The sequence below is a fragment of the Chiloscyllium plagiosum genome, unplaced genomic scaffold (genome assembly GCF_037043375.1).
Source record: "Chiloscyllium plagiosum isolate Xiang-an unplaced genomic scaffold, Cpla_swu_hap1 HiC_scaffold_7, whole genome shotgun sequence".
In the NCBI taxonomy this organism is placed as follows: Eukaryota; Metazoa; Chordata; class Chondrichthyes; order Orectolobiformes; family Hemiscylliidae; genus Chiloscyllium; species Chiloscyllium plagiosum.
In genome coordinates, this window is record NW_028270145.1 from 81,045,978 (window position 1) to 81,073,068 (window position 27,091).

At 40.1% G+C, this 27,091-nt stretch overlaps 1 protein-coding gene across 3 annotated transcripts in view; it reads left to right on the forward strand.

The window, feature by feature from the left end:
* The window catches only part of thsd7ba (thrombospondin, type I, domain containing 7Ba), a 919,481-nt gene that overhangs the window by 420,655 nt on the left and 471,735 nt on the right, over nucleotides 1–27,091 (forward strand). For all 3 annotated transcript variants that reach the window (XM_087989223.1, XM_087989224.1, XM_087989222.1), the window contains 2 exons: nucleotides 1,318–1,473; nucleotides 9,000–9,203. In XM_087989223.1, coding sequence (XP_087845349.1) covers nucleotides 1,318–1,473; nucleotides 9,000–9,203 — 360 coding nt within the window. The remainder of the gene's footprint in view (nucleotides 1–1,317; nucleotides 1,474–8,999; nucleotides 9,204–27,091) is intronic.

The following is a 27,091-nucleotide window of genomic DNA, read 5'->3' on the forward strand; positions in this document are numbered from 1 at the left end:
TGTCAGGGGTGGGTTCTTTACCCAGAGAGTGGTGGGGGCATGGAATGCGCTGCCCGTGGGAGTGGTAGAGTCGGAATCATTGGCGACCTTTAAGCGGCATTTGGATAGGTACATGGATGGGTACTTAATCTAGGTTAGAAGTTCGGCACAACATCGTGGGCCGAAGGGCCTGTTCTGTGCTGTATTGTTCTATGTTCTATGTTCTATGTTCTATGTTCTATGTTTCTCCCTTGCAAAATCTGTTGAATTTCTGCAGCATTATCTGCATTTGTCTTGATGATATCATCATCTGCTGATCTGCATACTTAAAAAGGACCTCACCTTGGGATCCTCCTACCGCCTGCAGTTCAAATTGCTGTGAGATTAGGGATAGAAAGAGTGTACAAGCTCTCCGTTTCATTGCAACTAACTCCTCCTATTCCCCTTATTCCTTCCCCAACACATTCCCTCACTCACTCACCCACCCAGTCCAACCTGACCTCTACCAAGTTGGGAGTGCTTACATTGGCTATATATCAAGTTAAAAATCACACAACACCAGGTTATAGTCCAGCAGGTTTTAATTGGAAGCATTAACTTTCAGAGCGCTACTCCTTCATCAAGTGGTGACCACCTGATAAAGGCGCAGCGCTCCGAAAGCTAGTGCTTCTAATTTAACCTTTTGGGCTATAATCTGGTATTGTGTGATTTTTAACTTTGTACACCCCAGTCCAACACCGGCATCTCCAAATCATAGCTATATATCGAGGCACTGAGACCAAGACCCTGTCAGCCACACATAGAGACTGCCTAAATGACTGGGATTTATCTTAAATGTGATTTTAGTGACAGAGCAATCCTGCACTTATTGCATTCTTCTGGAGGAATCATCCTGTTTCTGTCAGGAAATGTTGCGGTAGATTTTACTCATAAGTTCTCTTTCATGTAAGTGCAAGAGATTCTTTTTAAGTTTGCTTTCCTGTGAAATGCTGTTGTGAGTTTCGCCACATCTGCACTTCATTGGCTGCTGCTGTGGTGTCACATACTGTATTTGAAATTGATGCCTTACAATCTGACCACACATCTTAAACATAGTTATTTGACTGAGCACCATTTCTCAATCAGTACAACCATGACCCTGAATGAGTACACTTAGAAGAAGAGAAAACTGGAAGGGCTATAGAATTAAACACTGTGCTTTCCTGACCTGCAATTGCTTTGGGCTTGGTGCATCTGAGCCATGTTAGAAATGCTTTCTTACAGTGCATTACTGAAACAGCAAACTTTAACGTTGTTGAATAGTGGACACAATAACTAGTTTTGTTTTGTTTTATGCAGTGTTCAGACCAGTGGATCACAGCCTATGCACAGGACCAATCCCAGTTACTTCACAGCTTTGCACCATTGCCTGTGCTACTGACTGCTCAGTTTCAGCCTGGTCAGCATGGAGACCCTGCATCCCTGAGAGCTGCCAGGATCCTCAACAGACTAAAGGTTTCAGTCCTTCACTTTTTCATTTTGAATTGAGTCTCTATCATGGTACTCTCACCAACCATTTAAGCAATGAAGCTTTTACTTGCAGTACTTTTTATATTTAGAAATTTCAGTCATAATTTCAAATCCATGTCAAAATATATTAAATTCAAAATTTTTTGCAACCAAAATACTTCTATTTAGAATGAGCTGCACCAGTTTTAGAATAAGATGTAATAAAGCAACAAAAAGTATATAAAGATTTATTAATTATAGATATTTAACTTGGAACTTACAACTTCACAAGTGATTCCAGAATTCAGGTTTTAGCGCAATCATCTGATTTGTTTCGAAGAAAAATAAACTTTCCTTTAGCAGAGCTGCATTTCTTGCCAGTGTATTCCATTTAATATGTCACATTCTATGAATGATATGAACATTAAACAGCTATATTTCAAAAGGATTTATTTTAACCATTTCACAATAATTATCAATAGCTGACAGAGCACAGCTATACATAGCTAATGAAACTAAACGTTTAACTGGACCTGTGGGATTTGTTATATTCCTGCCTGGATAGATGAGGGAGTGTCTGCTATATGTATTGGATTCAGAAAAATATAATTACATTTTTATGGTATAAATGTCAGCTTAACAGAACATTAAACATACTAATAAATCAATAGCACTTTGTTTTAAAGATGAGAGATATATTGCACCATTGCTTTACTCTTTCTTCCAAGCAGATATAACATAAAATTTCTCTCCTAGTTAGTTTTAAAGATCTCATGTAAAGTGTGCTTCAGCAGTTCTAGTCCAGTTGTAGTTCTCAATTAAGCAGCACCAAATTGTCCTGAATTCAGCACTAGTTGTAACTAATTGGTCAATCTCAAACAGCTTTAAGGGCAATGTTTCAGGGCATGCTGTGCTAAAATCAATAACTATGCATATTTTAATGGGAGAATAGGAGACCATTTATTTTGTATCTAATACGTGAGCTGAGTGTCATTGATCAGAAAAGTATGTATGGTGGCTGAAAGAAATCAAAACTAAATTTAAATAGAAGACAAGAACAAAAAAATGGAATAAAGACCAAAAGCATATTCACTGAAGCAAAATGACTGTTCATAAGACTGCTCACAAAGGGCAAAGATACATTCTATAGAATGCCACCAAAGTTTCAGAAGCTTGGAAAAAAATGAATTAAATCGTAATATATTGATTTGGTGATATCAAGTTTGGGCTTTGAAAAGGTGCAAATAAAGGAAGAATATATCATTAAGCAATATAATGTGTTAGATAATGGGTGAGATCCAGAGGAAAGAGTGAGGACTGCAGATGCTGGAGATCAGAGCTGAAAATGTGTTGCTGAAAAAGCGCAGCAGGTCAGGCAGCATCCAAAGAGCAGGAGAATCGATGCTTCGGGCATGAGCCCTTCTGTAGAGGGAGGAAGAGAGCTTCTTCAAGGAAGGCATCCTTGTAAGAGGATTCGCTGTAGAGGGAGGAAGAGAGCTTCTTCAATGGCTCATGCTCGAAACGTCGTTTCTCCTGCTCCTTGGATGCTGCCTGACCTGCTGCCCTTTTCCAGCAACACATTTTCAGCTGAGATCCAGAGGATACAATCATACATTGTGAATCCTAAGCTGATTTTTGGGGTCAACTGAATTTGCAAAATGTTGAGCATAGAGTCATAGAGTCAGAGAGATGTACAGCATGGAAACAGATCCTTCAGTCAAATTTGTGGTGTTGAACAAATATCCTAACCTAATCTAGTCCCATTTGCCAGCACTTGGCCCATATCCCTCTAAACCCTTCCTGTTCATATACCCATCCAGATGTCTTTTAAATGTTGCAATTGTTCTAAGCTCCACCACTTCCTCTGGCAGCCCATTCAATACACACACCACCCTATGCTCAAAAACATTGTCCCTTTTAAAATTTTCCCCTCTCACCCTAGACCTGAGCCCTCTAGTTCTGGCCTCCCCCATCCCTAGGGAAAATACCTTGTCTATTTACCCTATCTATGCCCCTCATGACTTTGTAATCCTTGATGTTCTAGGTAAAACAGCCCCAGCCTATTCAGCCTCCCCCTATAGCTCAAACCCTCCAACCCTGGTAACATCCTTGTAAATCTTTTCTGAACCCTTTCACATTTCACAATATCCTTCCTATGAAGTGTATTAGGAGTAATTTTCCTGTGATACAAGAGTGTATTCATTTGGAGAAGGTAAAGTGGTCTAAAAGTCAAAGTGGTAGACAAGATGCTTAAAAATTGGGTGAAGTGGAGAGGACTACATCTTGCAGATGTTGCGTTAATTAGGATAATGTTTTTGTTATGGCCCAGAAAGTGGGAGCTCTGAAATGCCTGGTGGGTTTAAAATTTGATGCCAATCATCATTCAATCAGAGTTAGCCCTCACTGACCATAATTAGTGTGTCAGGCATCATGGCCACCTAATCATAACTATTCAATTAAAAATACCTGTATCTTAGCTTCAGAAAGAGCTGTGCAGAAAATGTGGGAGCAGGCATGTATCTGTGAGCAAAGCAGGACAAAAAAACTGAAGAGTTCACAGTCACAATGTCTTAAAATATGATTGCAAGATAGCTTAGGCAGAAGCTAATGGAATTGATCCCATTAACCTTGAACCTTGGAGAACATTGGAATACTGAGAACAATGAATGTAAATTCAGCCTTCAAGATTTTGTGAATAAGAGAACTCGTGAAGGTGAAGGGGGAGGTGACTGACATAAAGGTAAAACAAAGAACTGTGGGTGCTGGAGATCTGAAACAAGCAAAAACTGAAATTGCTAGAGTAAAAAGTAGAAATGAGTTTATGGCATAATCCTTTTAATCTACAATATTAAGTTAGTCATGCTGGGTTTGCTTAATTTTTTGTATTCAGTGAAGTGTGACCTAGTTTAAAAGCATTGAGATCTTAAGGTATAGTTTTGTCTTTTAATTACAGGGTGTTCATTTTTCTCCTTAATACCTAATAGGATTATACCAATTTATAGTGGCTCTATCCTCTCTTTGAACAAGTACACTGAGCCTTTTCTGGCACCCTGATTTCTCACAAGCAAACAGCTCAGGTGGATCTTAAGCTCTAACATGACAATACCTTTCATGGCACAAACTTTATAATTGCAGAAACTAGAAGAATTAATATCTGTACTGAATTAGGAACACCCCTTGTACCACCCTAATTTCAGAAATAGTTACCACCTGCATTCTCAGAGTGATCGAGTCAATTCAAAGGTTTAACTAAATTCAACCCCTGTTGACACAGTAGGGAAAGGTACGGAGCAATCCAATTTCTTACATATTTTGATTCCCCAATAAAGCCCTTAAAAAAATGGAATCTTTATTTATTTATACATCAGTGCTTGTAATGTAGGGATTGTATGTTGTTTTATAATTGGAATTTGATTTTACTTTAATGGCCACTCCTTTCATATCTTGTCCAGTACTTTCCTTGTAACTGCTGAATTTGTCTCTTTATATTAGTATGTGATTGCCACATACATTCCATGTTTTCATAGAATCATCGAGTCATACAGCATGGAAACAGACTCTTCGGTCTAACCCATCTATGCTGAACATAATCCCAAACTATAGTTGTCTCACCTGTCTGTTCCTGGCCCATATCCCTCCAAAACTTTCCTATTCATGTACGTATCCAAACATCTTTTAAATGTTGTAATTGTACCACGTCCATCACATCCTCGGGAAGTTTATTCCACATGTGAATCATCCTCTGTGAAAAAAAATTGCCCATCATGTCTTTTCTAATTCTCTCTCCACCCACCTTAAAAATGTAGCCCCTAGTCTTAAAATCCCCCATCATTGAAAAAAGTCAACTATCATTAATCCTATCTATACCCCTCATTATTTTATGAACTTCTATAAAGTCACCTCTCAACCTCCTATACTCCAGTGAAAAAAGTTCCAGCCTATCCAGCCTTTCTTTATAACTCAGATCTTCCATACCTGGCAGCATCTTGGTAAATCTCTTGTGAATCCTCACCAGATTAATAATATTTTGCTTCTAACTGGGCAACCAGAACTGGTCACAGTATTCCAGAAGAAGCCCAACCAATATCCTGTACAACCACAACAAGACTTCCCAACTCCTATACTCAAAGGACTTAGCAATGAAGCCAAACATGCTCGACATGTTTTTAATCACTCTGTCCATATGTGATGCTAACTTCAAAGAATTATGTACCTAAACTCCTAGGTTCCTTTGTTCTATAACACTAACCAAGGCCTTCCCATTAATTCAGAAATCTCATGACACCAGGTTATAGTCCAACAAGTTTATTTGAAATCTCAAGTTTTCAGAGCACTGCTCCTTCATCAGGTAAAGTGGAGGGAAGTGCCTTCAACTGATGAAGGAGCAGTGCTCCAAAAGATTGTGATTTCAAATAAGCTTATTGGTCTATAACCTGGCGTCATGTCACTTCTGACTTTGTCCACCCCAGTTCAACACTGGCACCTCTGCATCATGCCTATCATTAATTGTATAAGGCCCACCCTTGTTTGTTGTGCCAAACTGTAATGCCTTGCATTTATCTAGATTGAACTCCATCTGTCATATTTCAGCCCATTGACCCATTTGTCTTTGATACTTATATATTCAAACATTTTTAATGCAAATTACACTTCAGTCAAGCAAATACGTTTTTTGAATAAAATGCCATTATTATCATGAATTCGAGTTAAGGGAGGAAGGTGAGCCAAAATGGTTAGTTTTCTCTTTAGTTGATTTGAGAACCACTCCATCAGGATTGAAAGGAGAATTTACAAAAGCTACAAAAGATAGATTTTGCATGAAGTAAACAGAAGGAAGTACTGCTGGAGGAATTGGAATATAGCACTTCATATTACATTTCAGTTAAATTTTCTGTTGGAAAATTTGACAGTATGTTTGAAGAAATTCAAAGCAGTGGTAAACTACTCCATAGTTATTCAGTTTACTGATTTCAACAGGGTTGAATGCAGTGCATTAATTACAGTTCACAATTAGTCTGGAAGGGAAATGCGTAAAATATATCAGGTGATCAATCCACCACCTTAACGCTCATGCTGACCCATTTCACATGATCAGGGGTAGATGGGTAAGGTGTCCACTATTCTGTCTATCCTTAGGCTTATTAAGGGTCTTAGTTGGCCAATTATTACCGACTAAAGGCCCTTACTCCAATTGCATTGCAACAGAATACTGGGCAATGGCAGGCGGGTGAAGTGAAAAGCTCAAATGCAAGGCAATGACCATCACCAATAAAAGACAACTACCATCGCCCCTTGACATTCAATGGTGTTACCATCACTGCATCCACCACTACCACCATCCTGGGGGGTTCATCATTGACCTGAAAATCAACTGGACTTGCCACTTAAATACAGTGGTGACAAGCAGGTCAGAGGTTAGGAATACTGTGGCATGTAACTCACCTCCTGACTGCCCAAAGCCTATCCATCATCTACTAGGCATGTCAGGAATGTGGGGGAATACTCCTTGCTTGCCTGGGAGAGGTACAGCTCCAACAATACTCAAGACGTTTTACAATATCCAAGACAAAGCAGTCTGCTTGATTGGCACCACATGCACTAGCAAACACTGCCTCCACCACCGATGCTCAGTTGCAGCAGTATGTACTACCTACAAGATAGACAGCAGAAGTTCACCAAAGATTCTCAGACAGCGTCTTCCAAAGCCACAACCACTTCCATTTAGAAGAACAAGGACAGCAGAGATGTGGGAACACCATCATCTGTAAGTTCCCCTCCAAGCTACTCACCATCCTGACTTGGAAATATATTGCTGCTCCTTCACTGTCACTGGAATTCCCACCCTAGTGGCATTGTGGGTGAATGCACAAACATAGTCTGTGGCAGTTCAAGAAAGCAAATCACTACCACCTTCTCAAGGGCAACTAGGAATGGGCAATACATGCTGGCGAGCCAGAAGTACCCACATGCTATGAATAAATAAAAAGATAAAAGCCCTTCAGCCCATCAAGTCTGTGTTGACTAAATTGTTGCCCATCCCTAATTTCCCTTGGTGCTTAAGGCCATTTCAGTGGGATTTGTGAGTCAGTTACTTTGCTGAGTGTCTGAATCATATCTGTTGAAGACCAGGTAAGACCTCGTTCCCTAAAGGAAACTAGTGAACCAAATAGGATTTTTATGACAATTGACAGAGGTTACCTGATTGCCATTTTTAAAATTCTTTTAAATCCCAGATTTTATTGAATTCAGATTTCACTATCTCCCAGGGTGGTATTTGTACCTATATCCCTAGGAATCTGGATTACTAGCCCAGTGGCATCAAGTCACCACCTCCTATAGTGCTGGGTAACTGCCCAGAGTTTAGTGTCAGGAATTTGCGCCATCAGCTTTCACAGTCAAACAGCAGAGAGTGATAAACTGCATAGAAATAAGATCAGAATTTCTTTTTTTCTCAATGTCAGAATCTGTTTTTTTTTATTGTCATATTTTCAAACTTCTCACTTTTGCTCACAAAGCTCAAGGTCTGGGAAAGTTCTGCTAATTGCAATGAATTGTTTGTCAATCAAGTAATGAGCCTTTAATGTTTTTCTTAAAAGGTTTACTAACAAGCTAATACAGGTTGTAACATCACTCTCCTTGGTTTATTTTGTCTCCATAAGATGACATTGGATAATTGTGTTTGCAAAATAGCCACCTCTGCAGGGCATTTATGCAAAATTATTTCTAAAATGTATAGATTGTTTGAAATGTAAAGTCTTTCGTGCTGATATCAATATTTCTATAAATCAGCCCGAAGTATATTATCGCTGCAGCATTGGATAAGGACTTGCAGCTGACCTTTTGGTGCAACACAAGTTTACCACTGCATGGCGCCACTAAAAGGTATGGGCGGCACGGTGGCACAGTGGTTAGCACTGCTGCCTCGCAGCGCCAGAGACCCGGGTTCAATTCCCGCCTCAGGTGACTGACTGTGTGGAGTTTGCACGTTCTCCCCGTGTCTGCGTGGGTTTCCTCCAGGTGCTCCGGTTTCCGCCCAAAGACCTGCAGGTCAGGTGAATTGGCCATGCTAAATTGCCCGTAGTGTTAGGTAAGGGGTAAATGTAGGGGTATGGGTGGGTTGCGCTTCGGAGGGGCGGTGTGGACTTGTTGGGCTGAAGGGCCTGTTTCCACACTGTAATGTAATCTAATCTTTTACAGCTTTAGCATTATCTTTCCTTCGATAAAAACTCATAGTGACTGGGTCACTCATCAATAATAACTATTTACTCTTATCATGCCTTTCATTGTTTGTTTGCAATATAAGCAGCTAATCGAAAATAAAGGTGGTATTTGGATTTTAGGAGAGGTTCAATACATTTTGAGATTTAGAGAACATTATACTGTCATTTCTTGTCATGAAGGTGTAAGAATATTGCAAATTTACCAACCATATTGTTGCAGCGCAGCACCAATTTTGGATAAAGAAAATTTATTTCTATTTGTTATTCTAAATGGTGTGTGTCTATTCACTGAAAATTTCAATTCAATTGTAGGTTTTAAGATGAGAAGACGCCATATAGTCAGAGAGCCCACTGGAAATGCTGGCAGCTGCCCACATCTTGTAGAAGCCATTCATTGTGAGGAGCCAGTCTGTTATCATTGGCATGTGCTTGAAGAGAGCCTCTGTGTGACTGAAAATAACCAAACATGTGGCAGAGGTACCTACAACCAAACAATATTGTGCAAGACTAACCAAGGTTAGTTATGTGATGAAGCAGTCCAGTTTGCAAATCCTGTAAACTTGCCAAATCAAATGGTAGGGTATTATTTTATCTACCTATTGACTTTTCATTTCTTGTAAACCATTGAGTCTCAACTTCTAAAGTTCATAAAATTAAACTTTACTTGCACTTAGCCTTCAATTTTTGTGCAAATTGAGTATGAAATGTTAGGTTATGCTAAAAGTCAAACATGATAAAACCAGTGTGTACTTTATCAATTTGTTGCTGTCCATTTTTGCATCTTCCTAATTATTTTTCAGTGTCTGAATGTTAAATGGGTTCATAAAGTAGCTTAATTGAAAAGAAACTATTACATTCATAAGGTTGCTAGGTTTTAGGGCTCTGTCTATAATATAATGTAAAATGAAGGGGCTTGTGTGACCTGTTCAGCAGTCTGCCTGACAGAAAACCTGAATAAGGTAAAAACAATGACTGCAGATGCTGGAAACCAGATTCTGGATCAGTGGTGCTGGAAGAGCACAGCAATTCAGGCAGCATCCGACGAGCAGCAAAATCGACGTTTCGGGCAAAAGCCCTTCATCAGGAATTCCTGATGAAGGGCTTTTGCCCGAAATGTCGATTTTGCTGCTCGTCGGATGCTGCCTGAATTGCTGTGCTCTTCCAGCACCACTGATCCAGAAAACCTGAATAGCTTGATTGTTAGAGATTAATGGGATTACGTGCTTTACTGTGAAGAAGGTATAAGGTGTTGTAAACAGAAACAACAATCTGCGTGCTAACATTGTATAGATTGAGAGCCTCCAAACAACCACAGAAATGTTGAAAGTATCAGGTTTCAGTCTGCTTTAAATTACTGCCAGGATAAGAGAGGGTTGGCAATCAAAGGATAGCTAGTCAACATTTCTGCCTGGTTACGAAGCCTATCTGATTCACATTGCGTAATAAAATACTAAAGAGCTGAACATGTTGGAAAACAGAAACAAAAACAGAAATTGCTGGAATATCTCATCAGATCTGGCAGCATTAGTGGAGAGAAATCAGAGTGAATGTTTCGGATCCAGTTACCCTTAGACATTAGAGATTCCCTACAGTGTGGAAACAGGCCCTTCAGCCCAACAAGTCAACACCGACCCTCCGAAGGGCAACCCACCCGCCTCTGACTAATGCGCCTAACAGTATGGGCAATTTAGCATGGCCAATTCACCTGACCTGCACATCTTTAGACTATGGGAGGAAACTGGACCACCTGGAGGAAACCCAAACAGACACAGGAGAACGTGCAAACTCCACACAGTCAGTCGCCCAAGGCTGGAATTGAACCTGGGACCCTGTGCTTCTTCAGAATGTTCTGAGGTAGCTTTAAGGTAACAGGTTATTCTCAGGCTCACTGCGCAGATGTGTGCGTGGAGCTTGGTCTCAGATTGGAAAGATATTCCTGAGGAGTTAAGATGAGGCTGAAAAATTTGCTTATTTATAGGTAGAGATAGCGGTTTCCAGGAAAACTTGGGCTGTGATAGACAATTCTAGCTTTAAATATTTCTGGGCTAGGATAGGAAAAGATCAGTGATAAACTGCCAAGAGCTGAGAATCATTTTGGACTGGTTCTGAAAGAATTAGATACCTATTTAACTGACAATGTAATGAATCTGATAGCATTTTCAGCTTTACTAAAAGTTCTACTCTGTAGTATGAAGTATAAGTTGCACACAAAAATGCTGTTTGTTCAATTGTGGTTTTTAATCTGTTTGCTGGAGCAAAGATCTTTATATGTGGAACTTTGTCATGACATCATTGAGCTCAATTAAGTTGTCATGATATCCATTAAGTTCAAATTTCTTTTTATATGTGTCCATGTGGATCGCAACAGTTGAGTTAAACTATGTTTTGTTCCTTTGGTTAGACACAAGCCTTAAATTCCTTGCTCAGTATTAATATACGTGTATCTGCACCAACTCAATTTGTCCTTGATCCAAAGCAAACTTGAATTTAATTTGTGCGTTTTTGAAATGGTTGCAGCAAGAGCATTCATCAAACAATAGATTAAGTAAATGTCTGGAATCTTACAATGTTAGTAATGGACGATTCCAGGTGGATAAAAACCACCAGTATCTGCATGTGCCTTATTGAACCAAACAGCCAATCTGTTAACATACTTTGTATCTCTTTGAGGTATAAACCAAATTTTGTGCAGGGAACTTTAAACAGGGAGGTCCATGAAATTAAAATGACTTAAAGTTAAGTGGCTGCACTTTAATGTTTTGACTGGAAAAGCTGAAAAAATTGTTTTTGTGATCATTGTCAAAGGTAATAGAAGTGAAAGTAATAGAGGGCAAAGAGCAAAGAAAAATTAAATAATGTTGCAGTACAAAATGGAGTCCACATGGCATATGGTGTAACAGTATAGCCCCACCAAAACATTCTTTGATGCATGAGGAAGCTCAAATACTGTGTGTGAGGTAGATGTAGGGAAATTTGTCCTCATTAACACTTCAGAACATCTCTCCACATGACAGGCAATGCGCAATATTGACAAGAGTATCAGGTAAATTGAATGTTGGTGACAGTGCCAAGAAATAGATACAGGACAGATGCCAATTATTGGTATCTCGAGAAGAAAGCACGCTAGCCTGTGAGTCAGCTTGTTAATGTCTCACAAGGAAAAACAGCTTTTTACACTGCCATTGAAAGTTGTCAGTATCAGTCAATTGATCAGGTGAAGAGAGGATTGGAAGCCATCAGAACTAATTCATCTAATGTTGCATTCTCCAATTGCTGATTGCACATAAAATCGAGTCTGAACGTTTGAAATTAGCTCAGAATTGTGTTTACAAGTGCATTTCCTGAGGAGCTCGAGCAGTGTTGGCGTGGTGTTGGCTGCAGCAGGAGTGGTGCAGAGCCTGGATATGGTTGATGGCTAAGGCGTTGGCACTACATGGATCAGGGACTCCTGGCTGCAATAAGCCTGAAGCGTGGACTCCTTAAGTCCTGAGTTACCCTGCAGAGACCCTGTCAAAGGCCTCAAGTTATGTTTGTAGACTTCTTGTACAGAAGATGAACTCTATTTATGTATTTTAAAATTATTTTGTAACTCAAAATGGCGCTGCACTGTGGCAACAAAATAATGTCTGTCGAGAATATGCAACACTAAATAAATAAATAACTCATGTCCATGTTTCATCAAAGAAACATTCTAGGACATAGCCAAATGCTGCTGCAGGTGAAGGTCCATATTCTCAAGCTGTTTGTAGTCTCTTTTCTTTAATGATGGACTCTGCTGGAATGCAAAATCATCAGTGTTTGGGAATAAACATGGGTGGTGCAGTGGTGGTGTCCCTGGGTTTAAGCTCCACCAGATCCACCCATGTATTGAACAGGTTGATTAAAAATATCAATAAACATGGGAGGTGCATTAGAGTGGTGATGTGTTACAGAATTCTATTAAAATTTGACTATGATATAGTGCCTTTACAGGATAGAAACAGGTCAATTGACCCAATTGATTTATTCTGGCTCTTACGTTCCATAAACCTCATCCATTCCACTTTGTTTAACCCTATCAGTGGATAATTACATTCATTTCATACTCATGCACATATTTAAGGCTTCCCCTTAAATTCATCTGAGCTGTTAGCCTCAATTACCAATTTTTGCTTTTGCTTTAGAACACTGCACCTTCTTTGGGCTTTCATTGTCAACAGCTTTTAAATGATTACCAGTTCAGACGAGTGTTTAATTTGCAATCAGTATTACAGGTCTGTCAAAATAGTTGTGCGATATATCTGAAATGTTGCTGCAATGACATAAGCACAGTTAGAAGTGGAGTGTTACAATTCTCATTTGTCACAGGAACAGCAAGTGGCATTAATATCTTTTGAAGCTGACACAGTTTGGAATATACACATAGCTTACCTTCAGTTTAACAAGATATCATCCTCCTGAAAACTAATTGTAAACAATTTTTGTTCCTGCTACATTTTAATTACATCAAGGCTTTGTGCAAGGTACGTAACAAAAATAGAGTTCATTAAAAAAGAAATAAGGAACAGGTTTCTTGAAGAAACTCCTTCCTGATCTGAACTTGGAATTAATGGCGTATTGTTTATGCCCACTAAATGCATTTTTTTACATTGTATGTAAATATCTAAGCACACTAATTAGATTTAAGTCTCCTCTTTAAGATATTTTGTCAAGTATAAGCAAAATATAGTAAGTTATATGATTATTTTTTTTTAAATTATGCTCATAACAATTGGGCTAGGCTATAGTTAAGAATTTTAATATTTCATCTGAGGTTCCAAGCACAATGAAGGATTCATGTTATCTGGGGGATTTGGATTTTTGGCCAGTTAATTTCAAAGTAAAATATCTTTGTTAATTATCAGGAGATATTTAAGGCTACCTCCAAAGAATGCAATAGTCTCAGAAAGAAATACTCCCAAGAAGTGTTAATACCCGATTAAAACTAGACACTGAATGTTTAAAGAACAGTGAAATAACCAAGCCTTGCAGCAATGCATGGAAATCAATGTCCTCCAACTGAGGCATGTTTGGTGATGAATGAGGTATTTAATTTGTTGGAGTCTGCTGAGTAGGGACCAAGTCCTATTAGGTCTGGTTGGGAAAGTACGTGACTAGCCTCTGTGCTTTTTTTTTGCTTCATTCATAGGAGGTCAGTATTCCTGTTCATCTTTAATTGCCCTGGAGAAGGTGGTGGTGAATACTGACCTCGAACCATCACTTACAATTCTTGGGAGGCAGGGAAGCCGTGAATACTGCTGGGAAGGGAATAATTTTGACGCAGTGAACCTGCACAGTTGACATTAGTGGTTACATCCAAGCAAGGAGGCTATCGGGGATTTGATTGGGGTGCACAAAATTGAGAGGCACAGACAAGATCATGAGAATCTCTTCTCCATGGCAGACATGTCTAAGACCAGAGGCCATACATTTAAGGTGAAGAGCAAGTGGGTCAAGGACATCTGTAGACATTTTTCTTTCACCCAGAGGATGGTGGATAAGGTGGTGCCTGAGATGATGGTCACGGCAAGTACTCTTGCAATATTTAAGAACCATCTGAGTGAGTACTTAAAACAACAGAGCATAGTGGACTATGGAACAAGTGCAGGTAAATGGGATTAGTGCAGTTTGGTATTTGTTATTCAGCAGAGACATGGTGGGCCAAAGGGCCTGTTTCTATGCTGTATGATTCTATGACTCAAACATTGATGTCAATATTTCTAACTCTCAAGCTCCTTTTGAGGAGGGTGCTCAGGACTTTTCAACAGTGCGACCATCATTCAATCTACTAAATGCAGCAGTATCTCCACTTCTGAACACATTTGTTTCTTCTTAAGACTTTATTACAGATGCATCATGAGGTATTAATTTGAGTATATCTTTCAGTAGCGAAACCAAACCCTTGGTTAAATGGGATAATCCGGAACAGGGTTTAGTATGGGTTTTATGGGGAGTTGTTGAATCCTTTGTCTGAATTTTGGAATACAAACAGATATTGACTTTGCAATCTGCTTGTTTTTCCTAATTTTGTTGCAAGTAACTGAGATAATTGACTGCAGTGAGGTGTTTTCTGTCTAGGTGCTGATGAAATGTCCAGAATTGACAATTGGAAACACTTGATTTATTCTGATCACTTCAATGTTGGTGATGACCTGAGTCATTATCCATGACTTTTCACACAGGTATTGCAGTTAAAAGGAATTCCATTATGTTGCAAAAACTTAATACAAAAATCAAACTGCCAACTGTGTCAAGAACATCCAGTAGAGAAAACAGCATCATTCTGTAGCTACTGTCTTTATGATGCTTATCAAGAGGAATAAAATATGACTGTACACTTGTCTTTGAAGAAACAGCTTTTGTTTCACTTTTGGTATCATTAGCAGTGAACAACTGAGCCCAGTTAAACGTTGACCACAGTTGTCTGGACCTTTTAACTAATTATTATAATTAAAGGTGTGTGGAATGTTAAGATATAATTAAAGTAGCTTCAGTATATCCATTTGTCAAGAGGCTTAGATACCTGCAGCTGAGGAGATTTCTCTTGATGTTGTTTCTATTCACTGTGTCTTATTGTCACAATTCCATTGTCATATGCTATTTTCTCCCCTCTCAGGAAAATTGTGCAGCTGAGCAAATAAATAATGTACAGGTAGTTCCAGTTCCTTTGTAAATGTCAATCAATACGTAAGCGATGCACCGTTCAGACCTTAGCCAGCAGTGACACCTTATATATCACATTGCCTTTAACTTGTCTTCGGTATCAAATAAAATTACAATCCATTTCACATACATAATAAAGTATCAGATTTTTTTCTGCATACCTATCATTGAATGCACAGCATAATGTTTAAACTATCACGAGTTCTTGATCTGAATTCAATTCTGTAAATGTCAAATGTAAAGTATTACAAGTTGAAGAAATGTATAGCATTATTTAATATTAAGCCTATAAATAATTCTAGGGAATTTTGAAGACTGCATAAAGTTACTTAGATGCTTTAAAATATTATCACCATGTTTCTTTGCTAAGTTAACTCAACTGCAAGGAGTTGTTTAATTATTGTAACATTGTAATATTAGTGCCATTCGAAGGAATCTTCCAGCCACTGAACAACATGGGTCCTGCTAAGAAAATTGGGAAATTATGAGTTGGCCAGTGAGAACATCAAGAACAAAAAGTTCCTTTTCCAGTGTTAACCAAGTGTTGAGCAGTGAGACAAGGTTCTTGTGAATGAGTGGGGACGAACCAATTTGCATGCATTAGCATGCATTAACATCTCATTCTGATCAATGCTTGATCCGACCGAATCTCTTTTATATGCAGTTTCCCATTTGTCCCACCAGCCGAATAGAAACCAGGCTACGACAATTGAAAGTCAGAGTGATTACATTATAGCTTCAGCTCTCTGCTTGCTCCTCCAGCACTCCAACCTGGATGTCAGCCTCCAACATCTCAGGGTACAATGTGCAGAGACTGCATGCACTCCATGTATATAGACCTTGGTGTACAACATTTACCAGCTCACAGCACCCGTGTGGCACATCCCTAAACCACTTGCAACATAGTTCTGCACTTCCATGGACCACTTTGGAGCCACTGACACTCTCATTGCAATAGTGCTGCGAGCACACTCTGCTCACAAGAACAGGCACCTAGTTCATACAAGGTGCATCCTTGTAAATCTTTTCTGAACCCTTTCAAGTTTCACAACATCCTTCTGATAGGAAGAAGACCAGAGTTGCATGCAATATTCCAAATGTGGCCTAACCAATGACCTGTACAGCCGCAACATGACCTCCCACCTCATGTACTCAATACTCTGACCAATATAGGAAAGCATACCAAATGCTTTCTTCTCTATGCTATCTACCTGTGACTCCACTTTCAAGGAACTATGAACCTGCACTCCAAGGTCTCTTTGTTCAGCAACACTCCCTAGGATCTTACCATTAAGTGTATAAGTCTTGCTAAGATTTGCTTTCCCAAAATGCAGCAGCTTGGATCTATCTAAATTAAACTCCATCTGCCACTCCTCAGCCCATTGGCCTATCTGATCAAGATCTCCTTATAATCTGAGGTAACCTTCTTCGTTGTCCATTACCCCTCCAATGTTGGTGTCATCTGCAAACTTACTAACTATACCTCATATGCTCACATCCAAATCATTTATATAAATGACGATAAATAGTGGACCCAGCACCGATCCTTGTGGCACTCCACTGGTCACAGGCCTCCCGTCTGAAAAACAACCCTCCACCACCACCCTCTGTCTTCTACCTTTGAGCCAGTTCTGTATCCAAATGGCTAGTTCTTCCTTTATTCCATGAGATCTAACCTTGCTAACCAGTCTCCCATGGGGAACCTTTTCAAATGCCTTACTGAAGTCCGTATAGATTGCGTCCACCACTCTGCCCTCATCAATCCTCTTTGTTACTTCTTCAGAAAAGTCAATCAAGTTTATGAGACATGGTTTCCCACATACAAAACCATGTTGACTATTCCTAGTCAGCCTTTCCAAATACATGTACATCCTGTCCCTCAGGATTCCCTCCAACAACTTGCCCACCATCGTTCTTAAATAGTATCACCACGTGAGCCAACCTCCAGTCTTCCGGCATCTCACCTATGAGTATGGATGATACAAATATCTCAGCAAGATGCTCAGCAATCACTTCCCTAGCTTCCCACAGAGTTCTCAGGTACACTTGATCAGGTCCAGGGAATCTATCCACTTTTATGTGTTTCAAGACATGCAGTACTTCCTCCTCTGTAATATGGACATTTTTCATTTTTTTGTGTTTTGCACCATCAATCAGAGCTTAAGTGCTCAGAGTACATGATGTTGACTTGCTTTTTAACATAAGGAATATAAATTGACTGTCAGGTACCACAGCACCTGTTTTGGTTCTCTCCACCCTATTGTGGATTGATTTCTCCTGGCATGTGTCAACAGGAGGGACCGAGTAAGATAAAAGCGACTTGCACAGTGTTGGTGCTAAGAGGGTAAAGGTGGTGAGGTGCCCCAATTCAATGAGTAGGCAGTGGAGAGAGCATACGGAGTTAATAGTTTGGGGATTTGGGGTGGGTTAAAGTGAGTGAGGGAATAGACAATATACAATAGACATTAGACAATAGGTGCAGGAGTAGGCCATTCTACCCTTCGAGCCAGCACCACCATTCAATATGATCATGGCTGATCATCCTCAATCAGTATCCTGTTCCTGCCTTCTCCCCATAACCCTTGATTCCACTATCCTTAAGAGCTCTATCCAACTCTTTCTTGAAAGTATCCAGAGACTTGGCCTCCATAGCCTTCTGGGGCAGAGCATTCCATACACCCACCACTCTCTGGGTGAAGAAGTTTCTCCTCAACTCTGTTCTAAGTAGCCTACCCCTTATTTTTAAACTGTGTCCTCTGGTTCGGGACTCGGCCATCAGCGGAAGCATGCCTCCTGCCTCCAGAGTGTCTAATCCTTTAATAATCTTATACGTCTCAATCAGATCCCCTCTCAGCCTTCTAAACTCAAGCGTATACAAGCCCAGTCGCTCCAATCTTTCAGCGTAAGATAGTCCCGCCATTCCAGGAATTGACCTCGTGAAACTACGCTGCATTCCCTCAATAGCCAGAATGTCTTTCCTCAAATTTGGAGACCAAAACTGCACACAATATTCCAGGTGTGGTCTCACCAGGGCCCTGTACAGCTGCAGAAGGACCTCTTTGCTTCTATACTCAATTCCTCTTGTTATGAAGGCCAGCATGCTATTAGCTTTCTTCACTGCCTGCTGTACCTGCATGCTTGCTTTCATTGACTGATGCACAAGAACACCTAGATGTCGTTGTACTGTCCCTTTATCTAACTTGACTCCATTTACGTAGTAATCTGCCTTCCTGTTCTTGCCACCAAAGTGGATAACCACACATTTATCCACATTAAACTGCATCTGCCATGCATCTGTCCACTCACTTCACCTGTCCAGGTCACCCTGTATTCTCCTAACATCCTCCTCATATTTCACTCTGCCAACCAGCTTAGTATCATCATCAAATTTGCTAATATTACTTTTAATACCTTCATATGCAACAGTGAGATTGTTTGACCATGAGCTTTGGTAGAAGAGAAAAGTAGTCATTGATCTTCTTACTGTACCTGTACCATGAACACTGTACTAACATGAATGTCAGCCCTGGACCAGGCCGGCAGGGTCTGGTGTTGTCATCGCCTCTGCTGGTCCTGGGCAAAGAGGATGGCCATCCTTTGAACCAGCCCATCCACCAAAGTCTCCAGGTTCCTTTACCTTGTCTGACATGTCCAAGGGAAATAACATGAACAGGGCAGCTGTGAATTAACATCACTTGGCTGAGTAAAAAAACATCTTTTAAAGATGGAACTGGGGCCTGGAATTCCAGGATATCCTGACAGTGACCAGTACTTCCATCTGTGACGAGTGGGAGAACATGACAATTGGCACTTATAGGAGCATGGTGGATTGGTAATGAAGCAATTTTTGGGAAGAGAGCACGGAAAATACTCATTAGGGCTCATGGAGAGAAATGCTCCATGCCTCTTGCAAAAAAATTGCCACTCAGTGACTTCAGTTAAGATTCAGCTGGCTGACACTATCACTAAGACAACAACTTCACCAATATTATATAACTATGCTTTATTTCTGCTTTTCCTGTTAATTACTTCCATTTATATTCAGTATTCCTATTTACCTCTTTACTCTTACTTACTTCTTTACCCTATTTCATGTCTTTGATGTTATCTGTCCAACTATCTTGAAATTTGACTCTATCTGTCTTCAGTTTGCATTACCATCTTTACTCTGAATCATTCATTTATAAAGAAAGACTATTCTTTCTATTTAGATGCATAGAGTTTTAATGTTAATCTATACAGATATAATTCGATTTTCTCATCTTCGCTGTAATGACTTTACATGAGATTATTATTTCAAACCCCAAGTAATCATCAACGGCAACTTCCAACCTTATATTGGCTGTGTTACAGTGAGAGATGAATAGAAAGTTGTGTGTCTCATCACTACTTTAAGCAAAAAGATTTCAGCCAGCATGTAACGGGATATGGGTGATTAAATCCTTACTGACTGCCTCTTAAGCATACTAACAATCACTAAATCAGGTCTATAGTATATTCTAATTCAAATGTTGTTTGAACGTGTTTATTATGACAGCATTCTAATATTTGCAGTATTTTTAATCAACATAAAACAAGCAGAAAAGCCTAACAATAGAGCTATTGGCTGAGTAAATATAGTTCATTATAATCTGTATCCCTCACCAATGTTTATGAGCCCAATTACAGGATATTGTTGGGCATTGAAAATGGTGTCCACTTTAACTGATGCTGTTGACAGTGCATGTAATAGGCGCGAAAGACACAAGGGTAGAGGTGTTCAAGATGGAGATGGCTTTTACTCACACTACCATTGGGTTGAATTTTTTTTTAGCCAAGTCTGAGTTGTATTGAGTATGGTGAGAGAACTTACTAGACACCATGACCACAGCCTTTCCAAGCTGCGTTGAGTTTTTTGAGGGTCTGTCACTGCAAGGCCTAATGAGTTCTTCCACTGTATCTTACTGAACTCGCATGATTCAAATAAATTTGTTTTCTTTGCACATAAACATCACAGACAAGGCCAACATTTATTGCCCATCCCTAATTACTCTTGAGAAGGTGTTAATGAGTAGAAAGTGAGGTCTGCAGATGCTGGAGATCAGAGCTGGAAATGTGTTGCTGGAAAAGCGCAGCAGGTCAGGCAGCATCCAGGGAACAGGAGAATCGACGTTTCGGGCATAAGCCCTTCTTCAGGAATGGGGAAAGTTTGTCCAGCAGGCTAAGATAAAAGGTAGGGAGGAGGGATTTGGGGGAGGGGCGTCGGAAATGTGATAGGTGGAAAGAGGTCAAGGTGAGGGTGATAGGTCAGACTGGGGTGGGGGCGGAAAGGTCGGGAAGAAGATCTCAGGTTAGGAAGGCGGTGCTGAATTTGATGGATTTGACTGAGACAGGGTGGGGGGAGGGGAAATGAGGAAACTGGTGAAATCCGAGTTCATCCCTTGTGGTTGGAGGGTTCCTAGCCGGAAGATGAGGCGTTCTTCCTCCAACCGTCGTTTTGTTGTGGTCTGACGATGGAGGAGTCCAAAGACCTGCATATCCTTGGTGGAGTGGGAAGGGGAATTGAAATGTTGAGCTACAGGGTGGTTGGGTTGGTTGGTCAAGGTGTTAATGAGTGGTCATTATAAATCTTTGCAGTCAATCTGGTATTGCTATGCCAACATTGCAGTTAGGGAGGGAGTTCTGGGATATTTACTCAGTGACACAGAGTGAACAGAAATATATTTTCAAGGAAGGATGCTGCATGATTTCAAAGGCAACATGCAGTTGTGCCCCATGGCATCTCTCACCTCCAATTTCCCCCTTATTTTGCAATGTGGCGTTACCATAATTTCTCACTACTCATCCAATTTGCCAGAATTTACCAGCATTCTTTGTGTCCATGGCATCTTTACTAATGCATTGTGCACCTACAAGTGTACTGTCAGTCTGAAGCTGCCTGATATGGTTGCTGACATTTTCCCCATGTCTGGCAAACAGTAGGAAATTGGTGCCCGACTTTGCAGGCAGGGTGAGCTATCATTCTCAACTGCTTCATCAATGACCTTCACTCTATTATCAGGTTTGATGTTGGCTGATCATCAGCACCATTTGAGAGTCCTCCGATGCTGAATACATTCTGACTTGGTCTGACAGGTACAAATAAAATTCATGCTACACAACTACCAGGCAATAACTTTCTCCAACAAAAGAGAATCAAACTGTTCCCACTTGATACTTAACAGCTATTGGTGAATTTCCCACTATCAATAACTTGGGGTGGGAGTCATCATTTCTAGAAGCTGAACTGGACTGAGCCAGACTCAACACAGCCATCTCAATACTGTAGCTACAAGAACAGGTCAGAGACTTGGAATTCTGTGGCAGTTAACTCTCTTCGAGTCCCAAAACTAGTCCAACTGCAAGAGCATAAGTCTGAAGTATGATGGAATATTCACTTGACTGGATAATTTCAGTTGCAAGAACACACAAGACCCTCAACACCAATCAGGATGATGCAGCCCGCTTTCCACCACCTTAAACATTCACCACCTCTACAATCAGGACACTATAGCCACAATATTTGACTATCTACAAAGTGTACTGCATCAACCGCTTTTCATTATTTATCGAAATGACTACATAAGAGGTAATGGCAATGACAGTTGACAAAACAATGACAAATGACAATATAAGAGGTATGGTTAGTAAATTTGCAGATGACAGAAAAATAGGTGGTGGAGAGGACAGCGAAGAACATTATCTCAGAGTACAATCGGACCTCGATCAGATTGGACAATGGGAGAAAGTGAGGACTGCAGATGCTGAAGCTCAGAGTCAAGAGTGTAGTGCTGGAAAAGCACAGCAGGTCAGGCAGCATTTGAGGAGCAGGAGGATCCATGTTTCAGGCATAGCCCTTCATCAGGAAATATGCCCGAAAAGTCGATTCTCCTGCTCCTCGAATGCTGCCTGACCTGCTATGCTTTTCCAGCACTACACTCTCGACAGATGGACATTGTTCAAAGGAGTTGCAGATGGAGTTTAATTTACAGAAATATGAGGTGTTGAAACTTAGTAAGGCAAACCAGGGCAGGGCTTATACAGTTATGGTAAGACCTTGGGGAGTGTTGGTGAGGCCACTTTTAGAATACTGCAGATAATTCTGGTCACCCTTCTATAGGAAAGATGTTGGAGTCATAGAGTCATACAGCTTGTAAACAGACCCTTCAGGAGAAAGTGAGGACTGCAGATGCTGTAGAGTCAGAGTCAAAGAGTGTGGCGCTGGTAAAGCATAGCAGGTCAGGCAACATCTGAGCAGGTGAGTCGACATTTTGGGCAAAAGCATTCATCAGGAATATGGGAGGGGAAGGGGGCTAAGAGATAGATAGGAAGGTGGGGTGGGGCAAGGGGGAAGGTAGTTGGGAAGGCGATAATTAGATACAGGTGGCAGGTGATTGTAATAGGTTGGTAGAAGAGAAGAGCAGATAAGTGGGAAGGAAGATGGACAGGTCAGACAGGGCAAGAGAGTAGTGCCAAGTTGTTGTGTTGGAGCTGGATGAGGTGGGGGGAGGTGAGATTTGGAAACTAGTAAAGTCAATGTTGTTGCTGTGTGCTTGAAGTGTCCCAAGGCAGAAGATGAAACTTTCTTCCTCCAGTCGTCAGGTGGCTTGGATTTGACACTGCAGGAGACCTAGGGCTTGCATGTCCTAGGGATTGTGGGAGGGGGAGTTCAAATGGTCAGCCTCAGGGTTGTGGGATTATTTGGTGTGTGTGTCACAGAGATGTTCCTTGAAACACTCTGCGAGTTGACATCCTGCCTCCCTAATGTAGAGTAGATCACATCGAGAGCAATGGACACAGTAGATGAGGTGGGTGGATGTCCAGGAAAATCTCTGCTGGATGTGAAAAGATCAGAAAGTTTTCTTAAATTTGAGAGTGAATAAGTTTGAAGTGTAATGTTTAAGGTTGGAAATCTTATTCTTTTGTTTACTTCTTTTCTCTTCCATGTGCTGATTTGACATTTGTTTAACACCTTAGGGGCTTTTCCATGTAGAAGTAGAAAATAGAAGATATTACTTCTTATTTAAGCAGAGTCATTAGCGCTATTCCCATCAAGCAGCTGGCAGTCTTCATCAATCCTTCAAACTATTACAACAAGCAGAATAAGTGACTAAGTGACCAATCAACAGTGGAGATTTGGCAGGTGAAAAGATGGATATGGCAGACCACAGGAAAGATCATAGAAGCAGCAGCTCCAAAGAAATATGGCAAGTACAGTTGTCTTTTGATGGACATGCTCTCAGAAATTGCAGAAGTGTGAATTGTGCAATAAAGACTTGGAATTAGATAGTGGTGCCATTAGGGGAACAGGATGATCAGTATCAGTAAAGGACATGGGCGAAGCAGTTCATAGTAGGTTGCAGAGGACAGCAGACAGTTGTGAAGAGTGGCAGTGATTATCATTAACAGTGATGCCAGAATAAGGAGGAAGGTTAATGGCAGCTGGACAATAACGTAAAGGACAACCAAATGTCCAGACACACTTTTTGCATGATCATTTGGATGTTTGGAGCTTGATTTTATTTGTGTGTGGAGGTACTTCTGAAAGAGAATGTTAAATTATTTATTTGAATTTTTGTGTTTGAATGTTTTTTTTTGTTTAATCAGTGTCAATTTGAACAACGGTATTGTCAGCTTCCATGACCTCTGATTTTTGAAAATGTTTTATTTAAATTTTTAAGTCACATGGGAAATGTAAAATATTGTTTTCATATGCTGCCACTCAGTACTTGCAGCACAGTGATTCTGCACCCTTTGCCCTGTGCTCTGAAGAGCTGAATATCTTTGAGACATTTATTCTAACAAAATGAGCAGCCTGTCAAAAAAGTGCTACTTGTCGGTATTCCCAGTGAAGCAGACAACTTGCGCGAATCACTACTTGCAGTTACTTTATATTCTCCAACATGAATTGCCTAACAGTAATTTAGCTCCACAGTCTCATTAGTACAATTTCTATCTGCTGAACTGTTACATTGCAAGGAAGAACAGCTGGCAGCACCTAGTTTATAGGTGCAGAATCCATTTGTCTGATCTGGATTGTATCTAGTCTTCCAGCACTGACTCCCAGTGTTCCTTGCACAGTTATTTTGACAGGTAGATTTTATTTTGCAAAGATGCCATTGCTTTGAAATATCTCGAATAACAGTCACAAATAACAAATCCATCATTGCTGATTTTCATTTGTAAAGTATGGCTTTAACATTGGCTTTTTTTTATCAGTAAGAATCAACTAAGTTCAGGAAATGTGTACAGAATAATAGAATCCCTATAGTACACATAGAGGCCAGTCAGCCCATCGAGTCTGCACCGAACCTCCAAATAACATCCCACCCAGACCCAGCCTCCTACCCCACCCCTCTAACCCCATATTGCCATGGCTAATACACCTAGCCTAAATATCCTTGGACACTATAGGCAATCCACCTAACCTGCACATCTTTAGATTGTGGTAAGAAACCTGAGCACCTGGAGGCAACTCACACAGACACAGGGAGAATGTGCAAACTCCACACGGATAGTCACCCAATGCCGGAACTGAATCTGGGTCTCTAGTGCCGTGAGGCACCACTGAGCTACCCTATCTTGGTGCAGTACATGAAAAGGAAAGAACTGGGATTAATAATCTTCAATTGGGTTGATTTCTTTAGGGGAGTGGTACCATTTGTAGGATGCACAGTAACAGTTCCCAATCATTTCAGAAAATCATTATATTCTTACTGGCTTAATCATTTCCCAGCACATGATTTGTCCAGTGTTTTCACTTGTAAAAGTGGTAACAGAATATAAAAATGAGTGGCAAATATGAAATGCCTTGAAAGTTGGACAAATCAAAACTACGATGCAATTGAATAATAAATAGAATTTTTTCATGAATCAAGGTCCATGTGGCAGTTTGGTGACTGAATAAATGCAAAATTGCAATAATATTAGAGATAAGTTCTGAGAAGTTTAAAAGAAAATTGACGTTTTGATTTTATTGGCTCCACCACTGGGATTTTAAAGATATCCAGCAAGTAGGTTTGCGCGACTGACAATGTGAAGAATTAACATTTCAAACAATGTTTCAGTTTCAGTAGGGGGTGCCTTATTGCACAGTAGGAGAATCTGTTTTTTTTAAAGTGCAGCATCACACTTAATGCTTAAATGCCTGCAGCTTTCTAAATGTCAGTGTAAAATACATTTTCAAACATATTCACTAGAGTACGATTGAATATATTAGGAAGTAAATAAGAGCAATTAAAATTTCTCTTGAAGAACTCTGACCTATCCATCCCTCACTTAGAACTATTTCTGTTAACAAAATTGTTTACTGATTGAAGCCAGAGCAATCAAATGAGATTCCCTCTGCAGTTCCAATTTAATTCATTTTCTATCTGTGTGGTGATGGTGTAAAGACTGTGGATTGATTGGCATTGTTTTCATCCTTGTTTCTTGTGTGCTACTCCACATGAACATCACGTAGCATTGATCCCTACTCTATTCCAGGATTTATGTACATTTGAAATGCTAAAGCTGCACTAGGTTCTTACATTTCTGGCTTTTCTTTCTTTTCTTGCTACATTTGGGTCTTTTATAATATAATTCCACTCCTGCAGCAAGTGTTTTCTGTTTACTGTGCTTATCATTTATTAATATCAATGCACCAACACAGGATTACTTGATCAGAAAGCCACCACAGTACAATAAGCCGCCTATTGGGCAATTGCACAGAGAAAACAAACAGTGGCTATGGTAGCTACAACATAAGAACATGGTGCAATAATATCTACAAGCCACAAACAAAATAGATTAATTTGAAGAGAACAAAAATAGTGGATTAAATGTAATTCAGCTTATCAGTTCTAACATTCAAATACATGGACTGGGATCATCCCATTTTCAGTACAAGTGTTTTGTTGAGTGAAGTTCATGGCATCTGGTTCATCGTGGCTTAAAGCAACTATTCTCCCACAATCTTACTGCCATCACTTCATTAATTACACAGCAAACATTGGCCTTCCTGACAGAAACATGAGGAGAAGAAGTAAAGATGCTACCTCTGTCAGGATCTTCTGGCATTCATGCCTCTGGCACCATGTTGTAATCCGAGCTGTGTGCTATTTCAGATGCTGCAAACCAGGAACTGGCCCTCGCACGCTAGTGCTTAACTGTTGTTACTAAGCACTTGGCTCAGAGGAACAAGTATCAGTTGGTATTGGTAGATGGGGCGGTGGAATGGAGCAAGTTCCCTCTAAGCTGCGGAAAATGTACAAAATCCTATTTTCATTTTCAGAGTCACTGCCTGACACTGGGAAGAGAAAAAGAGGATTGTGATTCCAGCTTGCTTGCCATATCTCAGGCTTTTGTGCTGATATTCACCTTCATGGACAAGCAGGAGAAAGTAGGGACAGAGGAGAATTTGAGAAAGAGCAGACAAAACAAGATATTATTGACAGGTGGGGCAGTAGTTAATGTAGAGTTTGCATAAATACAATTTTAGACTGTCGAATAAATTTAAATTTTAAGCTAAATACTGTGTGTGACATCCATGGATGATTAAAAACATTTAAAATATATTTCTAAATAAGATCTCCAAAATGAGAAAAAGTTTGAATTTGTTCCTCCAAGGTTTTCTTCATGCTTTGTAACAGTTGCTAGCTATAACTTTCAGAAAAGTACTGTTGAAAGAAAAAACTCATATCTTTCTACAATTGTATATTGAATCT